The sequence below is a fragment of the Macadamia integrifolia genome, chromosome 8, assembly GCF_013358625.1.
Source record: "Macadamia integrifolia cultivar HAES 741 chromosome 8, SCU_Mint_v3, whole genome shotgun sequence".
In the NCBI taxonomy this organism is placed as follows: Eukaryota; Viridiplantae; Streptophyta; class Magnoliopsida; order Proteales; family Proteaceae; genus Macadamia; species Macadamia integrifolia.
This window is the reverse complement of record NC_056564.1, coordinates 64961-83778: the sequence shown is the minus strand read 5'-3', so window position 1 is coordinate 83778 and position 18818 is coordinate 64961. Positions and strand designations below refer to the sequence as shown.

At 38.4% G+C, this 18818-nt stretch overlaps 2 protein-coding genes across 5 annotated transcripts in view; both read left to right on the top strand.

Moving 5' to 3' along the window:
* Positions 1-1721: 1721 nt before the first annotated feature.
* Positions 1722-6150, top strand: LOC122086048 (late embryogenesis abundant protein At3g53040). Its single transcript, XM_042654739.1, is given in 7 exon segments — positions 1722-1838; positions 2058-2318; positions 2394-2858; positions 3533-3818; positions 4426-4802; positions 5568-5732; positions 5889-6150. Coding segments are annotated over 7 exon segments (1809 nt in total). The 3' UTR covers positions 6027-6150.
* Positions 6151-9193: 3043 nt separating this feature from the next.
* The window catches only part of LOC122085602 (magnesium transporter MRS2-11, chloroplastic), an 11692-nt gene continuing 2067 nt past the window's right edge, over positions 9194-18818 (top strand). For 2 of the 4 annotated variants that reach the window (XR_006142169.1, XM_042654083.1), the window contains exons 1-9: positions 9194-9706; positions 11349-11421; positions 12636-12706; positions 14024-14109; positions 14233-14323; positions 16813-16881; positions 18269-18349; positions 18446-18598; positions 18719-18764. Coding sequence is in view for 3 of the 4 variants with exons in the window: in XM_042654083.1 (XP_042510017.1) it covers positions 9290-9706; positions 11349-11421; positions 12636-12706; positions 14024-14109; positions 14233-14323; positions 16813-16881; positions 18269-18349; positions 18446-18598; positions 18719-18764 (1087 nt within the window). In the remaining variant the exon portion in view is untranslated. Of the gene's footprint in view, positions 9707-11348; positions 11422-12635; positions 12707-14023; positions 14110-14232; positions 14324-16812; positions 16882-18268; positions 18350-18445; positions 18612-18718; positions 18765-18818 lie in introns of all 4 variants that reach the window. The other 2 variants (XM_042654082.1, XM_042654081.1) reach the window with 1 other exon arrangement.

Here is an 18818-nt window from a genome sequence, read left to right as displayed (position 1 = left end):
TGGCTACCTAATACAGCCCAAATGAGAAAGACAACGGAACCTCCAAAAGATTAAAATAGAGATGAAGATTAGATACAGCAATGAAGAAAAAGTGAAAGAAACAGAACCTCTCTCCCCACAAAAAATTATAATAATAGGGAGAACCATTTCATTATCTCCGTTGTATGCATGTTCGACACATGGTTCACGATAGCAGACTCTGGGTGGTGGATGGTAAAGCTGTCATCACCTCTCCAGTATGCATTGTTATTGCTTTCTGCGGTAACACGTGTACTTCCAACTTTTATCCTGGTAAGCCGGTCCAAACCAAACGAGAGCGGAGTACGAGAAGATGATTCAAACTGCTCATACAGTAAATAAGTGCCATGTGTCCAACCTCCATGTCTTTCTCTCTCCCTCTCTCTCCCTCCTATTTCAAACCTGTTTTAGTAACTGAAGTATCGTTTTTCTTCATTTTCTTTGAGTGCTGATCACATGTGGGTGAAGATCATCTACAATGAAGCATAAGAAATTTGAGAGAAGAATTACCTAAATGTACACTTATTTCTAGCTACAAATATTTGTTTGATTGATGTGCAAAGGCATATCCAGAAACTTAATATTGAAAATGCAGAACAAATCCAATAAAATCAAGAAGGAAGAAAATATTAGAAGGGATTTATTAGGGGAATTTGCTATCAATCTCCTATACTCAGATGGATTGATGAGTTTGATTACTATACCCATGCTTGTAATGGTTTTCAACCATACATGTACTCACACATGATCAACAAAGTGATGGTCAAGAATTTTAATAAGAGAGAGAGAGACGTGAAAGATATTCACGATTTGAAACTCCCCACAAATAGAGGAGATAAAAAAGGTTAATAAAATTGAATAAATTTAAATTCGTCAAAAATAGGGAAAATAAAAAAAGATTTAAAATTTTAAATAACAAAAATAATAGAAGATTACCTCCATAAAGAGGTTGGACACATGGCACCTATTTACCGTATGAGCAGATGATTTAAACTGCTCGTACGAGCAGATGATCCACAAACTAGACGGGTCAGAAACGATACATGTCCTAGGACCTTGATGTACTAACACCACGTGTCCATGAGAAGCAACCATATCCCTGCACGTATCATCTCCTGGAATTTTCTACGCCTTTCATCTCCCGTACCTTTAGGTTATGTTTGGTAGCCAAGAGAAGAAAAGAAAAAAGAATCTAGAAAAGAAAAGAAAAGAGAAGAAATGAAATGAAATGGTGAGAAAATAAAAAGAGTATGTATATTTGGTAACCAAGAGAAGAAAAGAAAAAAAAAATATTTTTTTTGAAATTTAAGAGAGAGATAGACATAGGAAATCATTGTGTGATCATTCATTTTTTGTTTTATTATGTTTTCATATTTTTTTATGTTTTCTTGTGTTTTTTATAAGGTTTTTTTTTTATAGAGCAAAAGAAAACTTTACAATTCTTGGGAATTTTGAATTTCAAAAGCTGAATCTTCTCTTAGGTGAAGACATATCAAGTGCAAAGAGAGATTCTTAACCCAAGAAAAAAAAGTACAAAAAGTGTACATTTTTCTTTACTTCTCTTGGCTGCCAAACACAACCTTAATTTTAAGGCTTTTCATTTTATGCATAAAAGGAGCAACCTTTAAAAGGCTTAAGTGGCTACACTTTGTTTGATCGAGAGAGAGAGAGAGAGAGAGAACCTTTAAAAGAGGAAGGCGAAGATGTCATCCAGACAAGCTGTCAAAGAAGAGATAGCAGAGGCTGCTGCTAAGGTGGCCGCTTCGGAGCTCAGCGACGTCAACCGGGATCAAGAGTACGAAAAAGGTGCCAAGACCACTGCGGACCAGTGAGAGCAACAACGAACGGAAAATAATCCTCTGTTTTTCTCATCCCTGTTTTTCCTTGTTTTGCTATCTGCAGAACGCGACACGTGGACAACTTTAAGACCAACGCACCGGATGTAATAATCCTCACCCAATCTTGACCGTTGGTCTCCTTATTGTCCACGTGTCGCGCAGGTAGCAAAACAAGGAAAAATGTGAATGGGAAAAACAAAGGATTTTGATCCACAACGAACCGGAGTTTTGGGGACCCTTCAAGAAGGCATTGACACCATCTTGAAGGCCGTCCAAGGCACTTTAGAGCACGCCAAAGAAGCTGTCATCGGCAAACCTCATGATGCCTCCTATACCACCAGTGAGGGTGCTTACGATGAAGCCGTTGATTCTGATGCTGGTAAGGCGAGAGAGGTGACAAATAAGATAGGCCAGTACAAAGAATACACCGTTGTCAAGGCGAAGCAAACCAAGGACTCTACCGCTTAGAAGATTGGCGAATACAAGGACTATGCGGCTGACAGGGCCAAGAAAAACCAAGGACTACGCGGCTGACAGGGTCAAGCGAGTAAGGTTGGCGGATACAAGGACTACGCGGCTAACAAGGCGAAGCAAGCCAATTACTCCACGGTGGAGAAGGTGGGAGAGTCCAAGAACTTTATTGCTAACAAAGCAAAGCAAACCAGGAACTCCATTGCCGAAAATATGGGCGAGTACAAGGATTATACGGCTGACAAGGCAATGCAAGCCAAGGACGCCACTGCAGGGAAGATGGGAGAGTACAAGAACTACACTGCTGAGAAGATGAAGCAAACCAAGGACTCCACAGCAAAGAAGATGGGAGAGTACAAGGAGTATATGGCTGACAAGGCAATACAAGCCAAGGACGCGACTGCGGAGAAGATGGGAGAGTACAAGGACTATACTGTGGATAAGGCAAAACAGGGGAAAGATACCACCATGGAGAAGATGGGGGAGTACAAGGTTTATATTGCCGGGAAGGCCAAGGAAGGGAAGGATTCTGTTACAGCTCATCTCTGACCACATGGCCACATCAGCCTTAAGTTAACTAGCTAGTTACGTTTGTTAAATCTGTTTAATCAAGTTGTAATTATTTGTAATTCATTGTTTAGAATCTTGGGACCGTATATATAAACTAGGCAATGTCAAATCAAAAACAGATACTGAGTTCCATCACGTGTTTGCCAAATTCGTACGGATAATGGTGCTGAATTTTTGTTATCTCATCCTATGCAACATTTATTTCATTCTTTTAGTATTTTACATCAACATTCATGTGTTCATACTCCCCAACAAAATGGAACTATTGAGCGTAGGCATCGACACATCTTAGAGATTGCCTTCCTGTCAAATTTTGGGAAGAATGTGTTTTAACAGCATGCTACCTTATAAATCATATGCCTACCCCTATTTTTTCAAGCAACACCCCTTTTGAGTTACTTTTTCACAAACATTTCCATCTACGAGTTTTTGGTTGTCTATGTTATGTTCATAACAATGATATCTATCATCATAAGTTTTCGCCTCATTCTAAACGTTGTGTTTTTGTGGGTTATCCATTGGGGTAACCTGGTTATCGTGTTCATGATATAGACACAAAAACAATTTTCACTAGTCGGGATGTTATATTCCGGGAACATGCTTTTCCTTTTCAATCTTCGTCTTCTAGTCCACAGGGTGTCTCAATTCCTATTCCAGTCACCGAGTCCACTTCTGGCTCTAATTTGCCAGCTCATCTTCAGGCCCAGCCCACTTCTGGCTCTAATTTGCCAGCTCATCTTCAAGCCCAGCCCCTTGTTTCTCAAGCCCAGCCTCCCGTTTCTCAGGCCCAACCTCCTATTCCTCTTATTCGTCGGTCTACTAGACACCATGTTCAACCTCGCAAGCTAACAGACTACATTTGCTCCACAGCTACATACAATCCTTCACGGCCCACCACACCAATGCTTCCCGTTGTATCAGGTACCTCTTATCCCATACACTCTTATCTTCATTTTTCTGATGTCTCCTTCATATAGAGCTTTGCTCACTATTGTGTGTTATCACAATGAGCCTCGAACTTTTACCCAAGCCAATAAAGACCCTAGATGGCGGGATGCTATGGCAAAAGAAATGAACGCTCTTGAATCTAACAATACTTGGACTATCCATCCATTACCCCTTGGAAAACATCCTATTGGTAGCAAATGGGTGTTTAAAATCAAACATCGAGCTGATGGATCTATTGACTGTTATAAGGCAAGCTTAGTTGCCAAGGGATACACACAAGTGGAAGGTTTAGACTACCATGAAACCTTTGCTTCAGTGGCTAAATTAGTGACTGTTCGTTGCCTTCTTGCAATTGCTGCTACTAAAGGTTGGCCTCTCTATCAACTGGATGTTAATAACTCCTTACATGGCGATTTGGATGAAGAAGTGTACATGACCATTCCTCCCGGTTTTGAAAATAAAGGGGAGAACCTTGTTTGTCGACTTCGTGAATCTCTCTATGGGCTGAAACAAGCCTCAAGATAGTGTTTTCACAAGTTTTCTAACGCCCTCATCTCTATGGATTTTAAACAATCTTTAGTCGACTATTCTTTATTTACATATGTTGCTGGTTCTTTCCTCACTATTGTTCTTGTTTACGTCGATGACATCGTCGTCACCGGCAACAATAGTGATCACATTGCACAGTCCAAGGCTTCCCTTATGCAACATTTTCATATTAAAGATTTGGGCCCCCTCACTTATATTTTGGGCCTCGAAGTGGTTCGTTCTTTTGCTGGAACTTTTCTTACCCAACGTAAATATATTCTTGACATATTACAAGAGACTAGATATCGTGGTTGCAAGCCAGTTATTTTCCCTGTGGAGCAGCATTTAAAACTATCCTCTGATGATGGTTTACTATTATCTGATCCGGCTTCCTATCGCCGCCTTGTGGGTCGCCTTATATACCTCACGGTTACAAGGCCCGATATCAATTTTTCCGTTCACATACTCAGCCAGTTTATGCACCAGCCACTTGAGCCCCATCTTCTTGCGGCACAACGTGTCCTTCGTTATCTCAAGGGCTCAATTGGGCATGGTCTTTTGATGTCCTCCACAAGCTCTCTTTATCTTTCAGCTTATTGACTCAGATTGGGCCAGCTGCCCCATCACCCGTCGCTCAACAACAGGTTCTTGGATCTAGTCCACTTTCTTGGAAAACCAAGAAACAATCCACTATTTCTCGATCTTCTGCTGATGCCGAAATCCGCACCATGGCTGCAACATCTTTTTAACTCACTTGGATGCGGTCTTTACCTTTCGATTTTGGCATTTCTCATGCATTTCCCATGCGTCTCTATTGTGACAATCAAGCTGCAAATCCCGTTTTTCATGAGCGTACCAAATACATAGAGATTGATTGTCATCTCATCCGTGAGAAAATCCAACATGGGTTCATCAGTTGTGGCCACGTCAGCAGAAACCTTCAACATGCTGACATCTTCACCAAGGCATTAGGACATTCTCAGTTTCACTTTCTGCTTGGCAAGCTGGGTCTTCGCTCCCCTCGGTCTTCAGCTTGAGGGGGAGTGTTACAGCTCATCTCTGACCACGTGGCCACGTCTGCCTCAGGTTAACTAGTTAGTTACGTTTATTAAATCTGTTCAATCAAGTTGTAATTATCTGTAATTCATTCTTGGGACTGTATATATAAACTGCGCAACGTCAAATCAAAAACAGGTATTGAGTTCTCGTCTCAAATGGATTTTATCCGATTCTACCATTGAGAAGCTAGGTGACCTCAAGGACTTGGCGGTGGATGCTGCTCGATGGGCGGTGGAATTGTTGTCCGGTAAGAAAGAATAGGCGAGACAGAAGGCCGCTGAGACTGGAGAGGCAGCCAAGGTCAGTCAATTGGTAGTAATTAATTTTACCATAATTATTAGACCAAAAAAGAGATTTTTTTTTTCTAATTAATGTTGATGAAGACTAGAGCCATGCATGAAATATTAGAAGCTAAAAGTGTTGAAATATTGAAAAGGAGTATATTCCACATTTCAGGGGAAGATGGGTGAGACCGAGGAAGATGCGCGACGAAAGATGGAAGAGCTGAAATTGAAAGGTGAGGAGTACAAGGAAGAAGCTGGAGAGGTGAAGGTTACGAATAAGATGGGTGAAACCGAGGAAGAGGCGAGATGAAAGATGGAAGAGTTGAAATTGAAAGGGGAGGAGTATAAGGACGACGCTGGACACAGGGCCGGAGTGGCAATGGATACGGAAAGCGAGAGGTTTGTACGTCTTTAATCTGGCAAGGTTTAGGGAGATGGGGTTTAATTAATTTTGGATTATATATGGTATACGTGTAATATGACAAATTAAAACAGGGGGAGCACTGCAAAGGGGGGGGGGGCATATTCAGCTCCATCGGGAGAGTGACGGAGGCCATCGAGGAGAAGCTAACGAGCCCAAGTAATATGACGGAGCAGAGACGGGATGAGCAAGCTCAACAGCACAGTGGAGGTGATGATAACAGAACCTAAGATAGACGGACTATGGAGTCTCCGACCACAGTGGAGACTGTTACTCTCAAGGCATCCGATCAGACTTTCAACGACGATGGAAGGAGGGGAGGTGGAGAGGGGACCGGCCGTGGGGATCGTGGCAAGATGTGATACTCGTGATTCTGTTCATGCATCATGCATGCATGTTCCCATGGAGTATCTTTCGTGTTTATTTGCATAGGGGAGTGTGAACGTGTGATCAAGTTCTGTTTTGTGTTTTGTGTTTTTTTTCACTGCATCTATTGTTAACATACTTTGAGAAGAAATGGACAGGGTTAGAAGTCTCATCTCTAAAGCCAGTGTTCTTAGTTTCTTCTGGTGGGTCTCCGACTCTGGTCTAGGGGTGTCAATTGGTCAGGCTGACCAAGATACCAATAAGAGGAATAGAATCTTAGGGATACAAGTGAAAAAATTCATCGTAGGTGGGTATTTTCAAACATGTTCCTGTGATTCTATTCCCTTAGCAGTTACCATGGGGTTGTAGTTACTTGGCTACAACTCGGGCAACAATGAAATTTGTTGGGCCTATATCCTCGGATCATGACCTATTTATTTAAGAAATGAGCCAATTTTGCTCGGTGTCGTGTTGGGTTCAGTTAGGTTTCGGCTTTAATCGGTCTTTTTTTAATCAAGATAATGTATCAATAAAACCTTGAATGAGTCTTAAATGGTCTTTATTGTTCTTAGATTTAAGATATTTTAATTTATTTTATTAAATTATCAACAATTTTGAAAAGATTTTACACTTAATTATAGTCAATAATTGATAAATATATCAATATATACTTTATTCTATTAAAAAAATCAAGATACTTAGGTTGGGCTTGTAAACGGCTCGGGTCAATCGGGAGGCCCGTTGGGTTTATCCATTGCATCGTGTATTATCTATTTATAAATAGGTCTTGTTTAGGCTTGATATATTTATTAATTATGCTTGTCTAGTTGGGGTTATAAACGTGTCTCTTTTGATGATATCTATCAGTGTGGATTTAGAATTGACATCTCAACTATGAGTGTGGTGTGTGGTGTGTGGGGGGTGTGACTCGGGTTTCTCTCTTTGGGGTTTAGAGCAAAATGGTTGATCTCCCTTGGAAGTTGGAACAAAAATTTTCAAGATTTAAAATATAAGTCAAAATAAGGCCCGTTTGATAACGTTTTAAGAAAAGCATTTCTGCCATTTTTGTGTTTAAAAATACAGAAATATAACAAAAATCGTTTGATAAAATTATTTCATTTCACTTGTTTTCAGAAGTTAAAATTTCTACCAATCTATTTATATAGTTCTAAAAACGCCCCAACGAAACAAGTTCAACTTATTTTTGCGTTTATGAAAACGACCACCATCAACGAAAATCCTTCACGCGATTCCATTGCTTGGGTCTCTTCTGCAACAAATTGGGAGTTGGGAGACGGCCATGGATAACGAAGTTATTCAACGAGCATTCCAGGAGGGTGGCCGTGATTACTTCCAAGTGCAACGGCCACCTGCATCCACTTTGTCTTCTTTTTCATCCATCCTCCAATCCCTTCCCCTCCATGTGGTACGATACGATCGATTCCGCCAAATTTCTCAGAAAAAGGCTTCTATGTTTGTCGACACTTCATCAAGAGATTTCGATGGACTTTAATATTAACCTAATTTGTTCTTTTCCCCATTATGCTTTCGGTTTCTGCTGGACAAGCCTTTAGCATTCCGATCTTGCGAGAAGATTCTCCGTTTCAATTTTTGAAATTCGCATCCGAAATGGTCGAATTTTTTTATCTGCACACTGCGAGCAACCTATTCGGAAACCGGTTTCTGAAGCCCCGCTAGAATCACAGGTTGAGCTTTCTCGTATGCTGGAGCACTGTTCTCTTTCAAGCTAGGGTTTTTTCAGTAGTTCAGTAGTATAATTGCTAATTTTACATGGGTTCACTGCGACTAGCAATGAACAAGGAAGCGACATATCCAATTTATGATCTATAGATTTTGGATTCCCATGGTGACAACTCCATTGACGAGATTTTGGAGAGCTGGAATGGTTTTTGTGTGAGCACAGAATTTCTTCTCAAGGATAGCGGAGATCTTTCGGCCGGTTCGGAGTTCTGGGAGTAGCCGATGAGAGACTCCCTGCGGCGGCTTAAAAAAAAAAAAAAAATTCCATAAGAAACGTTTCTAGAAACCAGATTTATCAAACATTTAAAAGCCCGTTTCTATTCTAAAAAACGTGAATTAATGTTTCTGACGCAACAGAAACGTTACCCTATAACAACAGAAATAAAATATATCCTCAATTCCCTCAGGAATTGATCTGGTCAGTAGATGTGAGTTGTAGTTGTTGCTTTGAAGATCGCCAATAACCACCGTGTTTACAACCAAGACTCATTGGAACGGAAAATAAAAGTAGAGCCGTTATTGTTATTCCTCCCAAACTTTATTGGTCGATTCTTCCTGATTCCCAACGATTCAAAATAGTCGATTTGTATGTGGATTTCGTTTATTCCGGCCAATCGAATTTCGCACCTGATGCTGAACTGAATCGGTTTTGACCTAATCTGGACCACGATTCCGGGTTTTGATACTGCTATGAAACTGTTCGATTATACAAAACCGATTCCGTTGATCCATTTGATGGTTTGTATCGGTTCAGCCGTCGAAGGTTCCAACTTCCAAGCCTGTTGTCCGTACTAGGTAGACCCCATAGGTAACAAACACAGTTTTAAATGTTCTTTTTCGCGTATTTACTCATTTCTTGGAGATTAAACAAATGGAGAAAATCTAGTAAATATTTAATGTTATCCACTGGATGACTGGTAAAGGGAAGATTTCCAAATAGGATTAACCAAAACAAAAGAGGTCAGTCAGTGATCGCCAAAGTACCAGGTGGACAAGGGGAACGGAGTTGAAGCTCAGGTCGAGGAATGGCCACTCCTCTTCTGCACTTCCAGTCCCTATCTAGTCCATTTCTTCGAGAAACTTCGTTTCTGTTGTTTCTTCCGGATCTTGCAAATTCCCGCCACACGCGATCCTCATGGTCGCCTTCTCTTGCTCATATTTCCTACTCTTCCCTGAGGGCATCCACCCGCAATTCCCTCACTCTCTTCCCTGTCGCGGGGAGGTGTTCCTCGAGGGTCAGTAGCTACTCTAAGTCGACCGAAGAGGGATGGAGCGAAGGGGAAGCCATCCATACTGAAGGCGGTAGTGATGACTGCAGGGACAATTACAACCACTCTGAATCTCGCTCTCCAAGCGCTGCGAATTCTCCCGTCAATACGCAAAGAGTATCAGCGTCTTCCTACGATTCTATTTCTCTCGGAATTAGGGAGCCCGTGTACGAGGTAACTCTTTTATCTCTCTCGCGCACTTCAATTTGTGGTAATTCAATTATGTTGCCCCAACTCTTACTGATCTTGAATTCAGATCTGTCTCTGTAAGTCGAAAGATGTCGTAAAAGTTCGCTGTTAACATAATAATGCATGCCTCCTGCTTCTTTTAAGTTTGATGTTTTGCCGGACCAGAGTGCTCTCGTGTCTCTCATTTTAAATTCCAAGGGCGAAGATTTTCTTATTATTATTATTATTATTTTTTTTTTTAAATATTTTATTCCTCTTCCACGGGATAGACTGATGATAGTCGTTATACGATACTTTCAATAGGTTTTGTTTGAAGTAGGATTATAAAATTTGTTCACTCTGGGTTTGTTGAGTTTAATATTGAAGTGGAAGTGAGTGTTCAGAGTGATGAGTTTACTGTAGTATTGTTACCGATTGCATATTGTATGAATCTTTTCTCTTCTTTTTTCTATAATGTTGTTACTATTTTTATTTAATTCATTATTCCTTCCTTGCATGTAATCAAAATTGGATTATAGCATAAGGATCTGGTTTAGGTGGGGATAAGAATTCTGTCCTCAACCCAAGTGGAAAAAAATGAAAAATGCTAACAATTTGATGGAGAGATTATTCCTTTCTGCTTACAAAACCCAAAAACCCTGTATTTGTGAGTATCTTCAAGCTTACAAACTGATAGACGCGGTTACCATTGGGAAAAAAGAATGAATAGGGTGATACCCACTGGAAGTTGGTGTTAAAAAGGAAAATTGAGCACTTGAAGTTGTAACAGTTGCATACTCTATCTAGTATAACCTTTGGCAATTTGAAGCATGCTAAGACATTGGTCACCCATGATTGAATTGGGATATAAGAGAGGTCAATATGTCCTATTTCTCTTGTTCTCGAAAAGGAGTCATGAAGAAATTTGCGGAGGTCAATTAACTTTCAAGGTTACCGCTTGATGCTTGCCCTTGAATATATATAGATTATGACCCACGAAGTGTATCATTCTTAACTTATATGATTACTGGAATCAGGAAGTAGTTTTTGCACCACTTTAAGGAGATCCCTGCAGGATTGTGAACTGGAGGAATCAATGAATCTTCTTCAGTGGTCTTAGAACCGCAATTAACCCCATTAAAAAGGATGGTGGTGGAGAACTGGCCTTACGGGATCTTCTTTTGACCTTTCTAGAATTCCACAGAATGCTAATGGAATCTGTGAAACTTCAAAAGAATTGGGCAAAAGGGGCAGTCCCTTGTGTCGGGGCATTTATTTGTCTGGTCCTGCTTCGTAGATCATTGACCATGTACCATTTGGATGTTCATGTAAGTGCATTTTCCCCCTTTCTTCACTTTTTTTTTTTTTTTAAATCATTATTATATTAATTTTGGAAAGTTTTTGAGCTTTTCACTTATGACATTAGATGTATCTGTACCTGCAACCTATCCTTCTTTAGTAATTGCTGGTTAGGGTGAGGTATCTCTGATAGGTTTTATCGAGTGGATGTTGATTCATTATTAAGAAGTGTTTCATGGTTCTCCCGCCATAGTTTTGTGCATTTTTTGCAGTTTCCTGCTTCAAAGTAACGACACATTTTTCTGTAGATAACAAAGTTTTCATGAAAACTGTCAAAATGTATGTTCAGGTGGTAGAAGTGAAGCCAGATGGAAAAGTGTCTACGAGAAAAATCAATCGGCGGCACTTGTTGAAGTCAAGTGGTGTGTGAATATAAACCCCTAAATCTGCAAAAGTATCTCCTTTTCTGCTTATTTTAGAATTGTTATGTGTAACCTTGAAATTCTAATATGTACCCTTAAAATTCTGTTATACTATTATACAGTTTTCTGCCTCCACGTGACTCATGGTAAGTAGGATCTCCATGCAATATTTCTCCGTCCATGTTCATGATTATGTTTGAGAAAGTTTACCATCATAGAGTTGTAAATAATCGATAAGGATTTTTGGAATTCTTCAATTCATCATTTCCTTGCCTCTACTGGAGGTTATTACATTTATTTTCCACGAGCCTTTTATACAATGTCAAGGTTTTACGCTTAAGCATTGCCAATCACTTCATGGGTGAATTGGCATCAGCACTGCCACGCCGTGGAATATACTCTAGTTTATGGACTTCCATAAACTTCAATAACAAACTCAAAAGGTATATTTTACCACTTAGCAAACTCCATTTTGGGCTGAAATTTGACATGTAAGCAGGGGACCTTTGCAGTCTACCTGTCCACAAAATTCGGGCCCCACCCGATCTGCCTTGTGGCGGATATTTTGGGCTTTGGTATGATTATCACAGCGAACCGTGTTGAAAGTTTTGCCTAGATTAAACACACACATAATTAAGATGAGCACTACTTCCAAAAAGTACTACAATAACATAAATGTTGGCTTTAGTCCATCATACACTTTTGTGTGAGATATTAGAGTGCCTTGGTCATTGCACAATTAGATATATGAAAGGCATTTTCATCATTTTTGTGGTTAAGAGGACCTTGCAAATGTAAGATAAGGTTTTTTAGTCATTTTAGAGGAACAGGGGCAGCTGCTGATGTGTTTCCTACAATCCAGAATGCATGGTATAGTACATTCTTTATAGAATTTAAGTGATAGAAGAAAAATATAATATTGCTACCGAATATTATTCTTATCAGGTAATTGATGGGATGAACTTTAGTGGAAGTGTTCAATATACAACCACACTTCAACCGAATTTGGTTTCAAATTGTTTACTGAAGTTTATAAGTTTTATTAAGTTCCGTAATTTATGTAATTCTAAACTGTTGTATTGGTCTGGTCCTGATGGAAGTGGAAGTTGTCTGATTTTAATTGGTTTCTACAGATTTCAATATACAGTGTATGCTTTGCAATTCACTTATACGATGTTTTCCTGTTCTATTCTGATGACTGTTTGCAACATCAGGTCTTCGTCTGCGAGACATTCGGAGCATCGATCCTTCGTTGTGGTTGACTAACTCAATGCCATCATTGTTGGTAGCGTGATAGTCCTCTTCAGTTAATGATTGTTTGATTTATTGCTGTATCATTTATTACTCGTTACTTTCGATTGTCCCTTGTTATTTTTCTTCACTAGGAGAAGGAATTATTTAACATAAATGATTCAAATGTAGCTTCAGCAAAAGTTTTAATTACTTTTCAAAAGTATCTGTGGCTGATTGGACGTGATTATAGCTTCATTTTCTTTGCACTGCTTTTCTTAATACTCTGAATTGTACTAGTCTTTAAAGTTTCTAGACAATTGAAATCTCAAGCTTCTTCCTACTTACCTACTTTCCATGTGCTATGTTCATCTAGACCACCATTTAGACTGGATGCACATCAGAAGTAAAAGTTGTGAACTCAGCCTTATCCCAAATTGGGGTCAGCTACATGGATCCGATCAAAGGTAGAAAAAGAAAAATAGACGTAAAAATCAGTAAAAACACTCCTAAATGGGGTCGGCTATATGGATTCTAGCCCTCCAATCAGATTTATTCGAGGTCAAACTTGGGACCAGACCTAAACTATGCATGTCTTTCCTCACTCTTCTTTATGCCCATCACAAATGAACATGTGTTAAGAAATGGTGATTTCTTAGGGCCTACAGAAGAACTCTTTACTTGAACTGGAACTTATGGACATTTCTAATTAGGAGACCCGCATAGGATTCTAAAGCTACTTGGGGGATGTAAATAAATAAAATTAGTTGACTACTTTGACCTTATTGCATTATTTCAGTCTTTTGTTATTTAACTGAAAACAAAGAAAGGATTAGCATTCACTAGTTTTGCCGGGGAGAATTAGTTTCATGTGATCATATTTTTGGCAAATGATATTGTATGGTTCCATTTTGATGGACATGAACATTAGTTGGTACTTTTAGACCACTAACATGCCTTGTATGTTTGGGTGGCTTTGGGAAATGGGGATAGATAACACTTTGTGTCCTTCTCTCCATTCCCAGTTCTTAACTTCAATTATAGATTTTACAGTCTCTCTCCTTCTCTTCCTCCAATTTTCTTCCAGCAGCTCCCGAAATTTTGGCCATCATTATGCTTCCTCAAGTCTTTATTCATTTTTCTGCCTAATTTCTTAAAATTTATTTTAATAGAAAGTTCTGATTTTTCTCAGATTCTTGTTACTTTTTTATTGAAGTTGAAATTTGATGCTCTGAACTAATCCTTAAATAAGAAATTTTCTTCAGACTGAAACTGGGAAGTTTTTATTCTTCCTGTAATGATATTTGGAGTGCTTGTTTTGCTGAAATCACATAACTTGGTTTAACTTCTACTTTTTCGCTTGGATTTGTAGGTGCGTGAGCGTGCTATTTTATTGAATCTTGGGTCTTTAAGGGCAATCGCCATGCAAGAGCATGTTTTTATTTTCGATTATAACCGGTAATCCTTGACTTCCACTGTAATACAAAAATTTCTAAGTACTTGAGCTTTTGAGATTTGCTTTCCCGTGGTCCTGAGTAGACTGATAGTGTTAAATGTGTCATGCTTTTTGAACATCTGTAGTAAAGGAGGAAAAGCTTTTCTTGCTTCGTTGTTGCCTCGCTTAAACCAGAAAAACACAAATGGTGGGCCATTCATGCCATTTGAACTTGAGGTAAATAATTCCTTATCAGACTTTTCTGTTTCATAAGATTCTGAATAGGTTGGTTTTTAAATGTCTTGGTTTTTTACTTATCACATATTAGTTAAGATGCAGTTCTACATTAAAGTTTCTGGGTACACCTTCTATAATAAGATTTAGTATGTTAGGATCAACTAGGTTGCAAAGCAGTAAGGCAACAAGAGTGTGTGTTCAGCAGAAAGGGATGGCGACATATTAATTAAACTGACCCCTCTCTCTCTCTCTCTCTCTCTCTCTCTCTCTCTCTCTCTCTCTCTCCTGGTTTGTGTGGTTTAGCTCGCTTCGGTGGCTACTCTCCCCTCTGTTCATAGATGACGAACTCAATAACTTATGCCAGTGCATATTGGCACCTTTTTATTCTGAAGAATGAGAAGCTCCAAATTAAGATCAATCTGTATACAGTACTTACAGTGTCTCGTTTATGTGTATCTTAAATTGTAATCAACTACAAAGAAAAATCTATCTTGCGACTTCAAATTTTGAGATTTCTAGACCACTAAAAAAAAAAATCTGATCTCTCCCTTTCCCTATCTGTGCAAATGCTGCTGAAGCTCTCTTCTACTGCATGTTGGGCTCAAATGTAAGCCACACTAATTATACTAACCGCAAGCGCACAGTTTCAGTTGTAGCTACGGGTCAAACTCAAGGAGGCTGAGTTCTTAATTAACACACTTCCAAATTAGACAGAGTGTAAATATCAAGAGAGTTGACTATACTAATTTAACTAAATATGCTATATAATTCTAACAATTAAAATACTAATTTAACTAAATATGCTATATAATTCTAACAATTAAAATATCAAATTAAATTAGTGCAATAGAATTTAACTAACCAATGGAGAATAATGGAATAAAATTAATGGGGAAGGTTCATTCAGGATTGGGATTCACCATGGGAATAAGTTGAACAATAGGCATTGAGATATATTACACATAGTATGATCTAGGTCTATGGGAGATGCGACAATGGCTAACATACCCCATGAGTAGCATCATTCAATATGCAATATTAAGTTAAACATCATAAATCCTAATTAGTGTTACTATGGCTACGGCGGCTATCATATATATGGTCTTATTGGATAACATACACAATGTGGCGGTTAACCATAGTAAGTCTAACTAGGTTCATGTCCGTTCAAATAATGCATGCCCATTATTTATTCATACTAACCACCCATGGCTTCACCCAAATCCCAAAAGATTGGGTTTAGCTAGCCATGAGAGTGGTGGTGATCATGCTACTTAAATTAAAAATAAAAAGACTTAGCAATGAAAATTAAATTTAAAATAAAAGAACCTAAATTGAAGAACAATTGCAGAATTTTATTGAAGAAGAGAATAAATTCCAAACTTCCGCACATCCAAACTCCAAAGATGTTTCTAAATCTTCAATTACAACTTTAATGGCTCTAATGAATTTTGCAGTGAAAATAAAAAATTACAACTTGAATAATTATCAAAGTTAAACTAATGAAGTGAAAGAAGAAAGATAGGGGAGAGGGAGCTTGGTCCCTTTAGAGAGAGGAGAGCTCCTCTATTTATAGAGTTTAGCTACCTAAAGAACGAGAAGACAAAAAATAGAAAACAAATAAAAATCAGAACCTATAATAGAAACTACCCAAAATTTGATAATCTCAATTCCCTTTACAATTTTTCCCTTAATCCCAAAATAGAAGATATGATAGGATTCTTCTAGAATATTGTCCAATATAAAAGATCATGAATATGAAATTACTAAAAATTCATCCCAACATGTGGTTAAAAACCAAAATAGAAGGTTGACTCAGCCTAAATCTTCCTTGTAGAAATCATCCACCTCATAGAAAATCCTTGGAATTTATTCTGCAGATTTTGCCAAGAGGGAATCTACTAGGCTCCGGCCAGGCTGTGGCTAGAGTTTGGTTCCTTGGGCCGAATTTGACACTTGTACTCAACTTGGTCCACTTTTGGCCTGAATTCTGAAAACAAGATAAAATGCCTAAAGTAGCCCTGTTCTGGGAATTAAATGATGTAAATAATTTGAGTGATATACATATGAAAAAATGCTCAACACTGCACGTTCTCTGAAAGCTGTGAGGTGTAAATTGTGGACCAATTTTATCCTCTTATATATTAGAAAATGTGGAAAGCAGTCTGCCATCACCTGATACCTTTATGCTTTCACCGAAGGATCAAATTGTGATTTGGAATCCCTTCACCCCGTAGAATCACTTATCTTAAAAGCTAAAACTTCACCAAATGTGTTTTAACCGAATAACTCTTTTCAAAGAGATTGCATGTAGCATATTCTTTTAATCTAAATTTTCTGATGACGGGATTTCATCATGTTTTTACTGCCTTTATCACTTCATGCACATAAAGGTCGTACCATGATTGAACTTGCTACCTACATGTTTGTAGCACAATTTTACAGAATGGTTGTGTAATTCACTGATAAACTTTTAACATTGTATTTAGGTTGTTGAAGCAGCTTTGATTTCAAGGATACAGCGTTTAGAGCAGAGAATAATGGATGTGGAACCTCGTGTGAGTACGGAAACATAGTGAGTATATCTTTATTCTTTCGGTTGGTGGAAATTGTGGCAAGGCAGTAGGTGCTTTTGCATCTCATAGCTCTGAAGCTGCCCCATTTCATGGATAAGTGTTCTATCAACCAACCTTTGTGTATTGTCTATTTCTTCTGCAGGGATTGCCTGCTTTTGACAAAACCCCACTTTTGACACCGAGGTTTAAAGTATTGGTATCGGGTATCGTATCGGAAGGGTGACTTTAGGAGATGTATTGTACCATATCGGAGAGACCTAAGATGTGCTAGATACATTTGGAAATGGTCAAGAAATATATGGAAATTCTTAGGATATATGCAAAATGTGGTTTTGAAGCATAAAACATTATAATATATCATGTATAAATAGGAGAGCAAAGTACGACGAGACTTGATTATATATAAAGGATGAGATTTCTTACATGTATTGATTCCAAATCCTTTTAGGTATCGTATTGGTATGATACATATCCGTTAGTATCGGAAGGATACTTAAATCCTTGTTTTACACTTCTTTCCCCTTTTTGGGCGTGTGAGGGGACTGAGGTGGAGTGCTGAAGTGAGAATGGCTTAGCTATGTTGTTTTTTTTTTTTTTTTTATTTTTTTTTTTTTAATTATTATAAAGTAATTCAGGATACGCAATCAATAATATTTTTGTTATCGATCATATTTCATAAATAAACTGTGGCTACCAAGTTTTTTGTTCTATGTAGAATCTATTGGTCATCCAGTAGAACAGCCAACATCAATGTGATCAAGATGTTAACAGCTTAATGCTGGAAAATATAGACTCTGCCGCCTCAGGATCAAATTTTGACTTCTCTTTCTATGATTGCAATTAATTTGTTTACCATATTTTCAGTTTTTAATGTTATTAGGAATATAGATACTACCCAAAACTTTCATGATGTTGTGGTTATTGGGTACTACTTTTGAGGATGCCCAGGATTAATGCTTTGTATTTCATGTTTCTGTGATTGACTCCGTAGGATTTGGTCCAAGAGTCATTTGAAGTATTTATGTTTTGTTGAGATGTTAAATCAATTTACCTACTGGTTCAATCTACAGTGCAATACTATACCTTTTTTATTTTTAATATTTATTAGGTATATATTATACAGATCCTTGCCAGGCTGCATGGGACCTGCGCCCTGACACAGGGGGTGAAATGGCACTGGCCCCCGGTGAAATGCCAAAATCCCATCCCCGTTGATGCCTCCGTGTGTGCTATCATTTTATGATTCTTCAGATTCATAGTTCCTGAGTTCATCACTAAGTTGGGAAGTTCATGTTGGTGTTCAGATTCTTATATAGTATTTCCTGATGTGTTCCTTGCTATTAAAAACGAAGTTGCCTCTTGATTTCAGGTTGCCGCATTACTTGAAGTTTTACCAAATCGGTTGACAGCTGATGTACTGGAGCAACTTCGTCTCAGTAAGCAAACCTTGGTATGATTTACTGGTTGTTTTATTTCGAAAGACGTTTTAGTTTTTGAAATTCATGGCATTGAGTAAATACAGATCATTGATTCTTTTTATTCAAAGGTTGAATTGGATTCTCGGGCCGGAGCTCTGAGACAGATGCTGCTTGACCTTCTAGAAGATCCTGATGAAATACGGCGTATGTGTATCATGGGAAGAAACTGCTCTCTTAGGAAAGGAAGTGGTGATATAGAGTGCTCTGTTCCCATAGACAAGGTGATTGCTGAAGGTATCTTAAGAATTTATCATTCTCTGTCTTTCTTCATGACGTATGGTCAATTGATTAAGAAAATCTGGTTTTTAACAGTATCTTGCTCTTTTTCCTTTTAATTTCAGAAGAGGAGGAAGAGATTGAAATGCTTTTGGAAAATTATCTTCAAAGGTTATGCCTTGAACCAATGCAAATTTGTCTTTCCAAATGGGTTTTTTTTTTTTT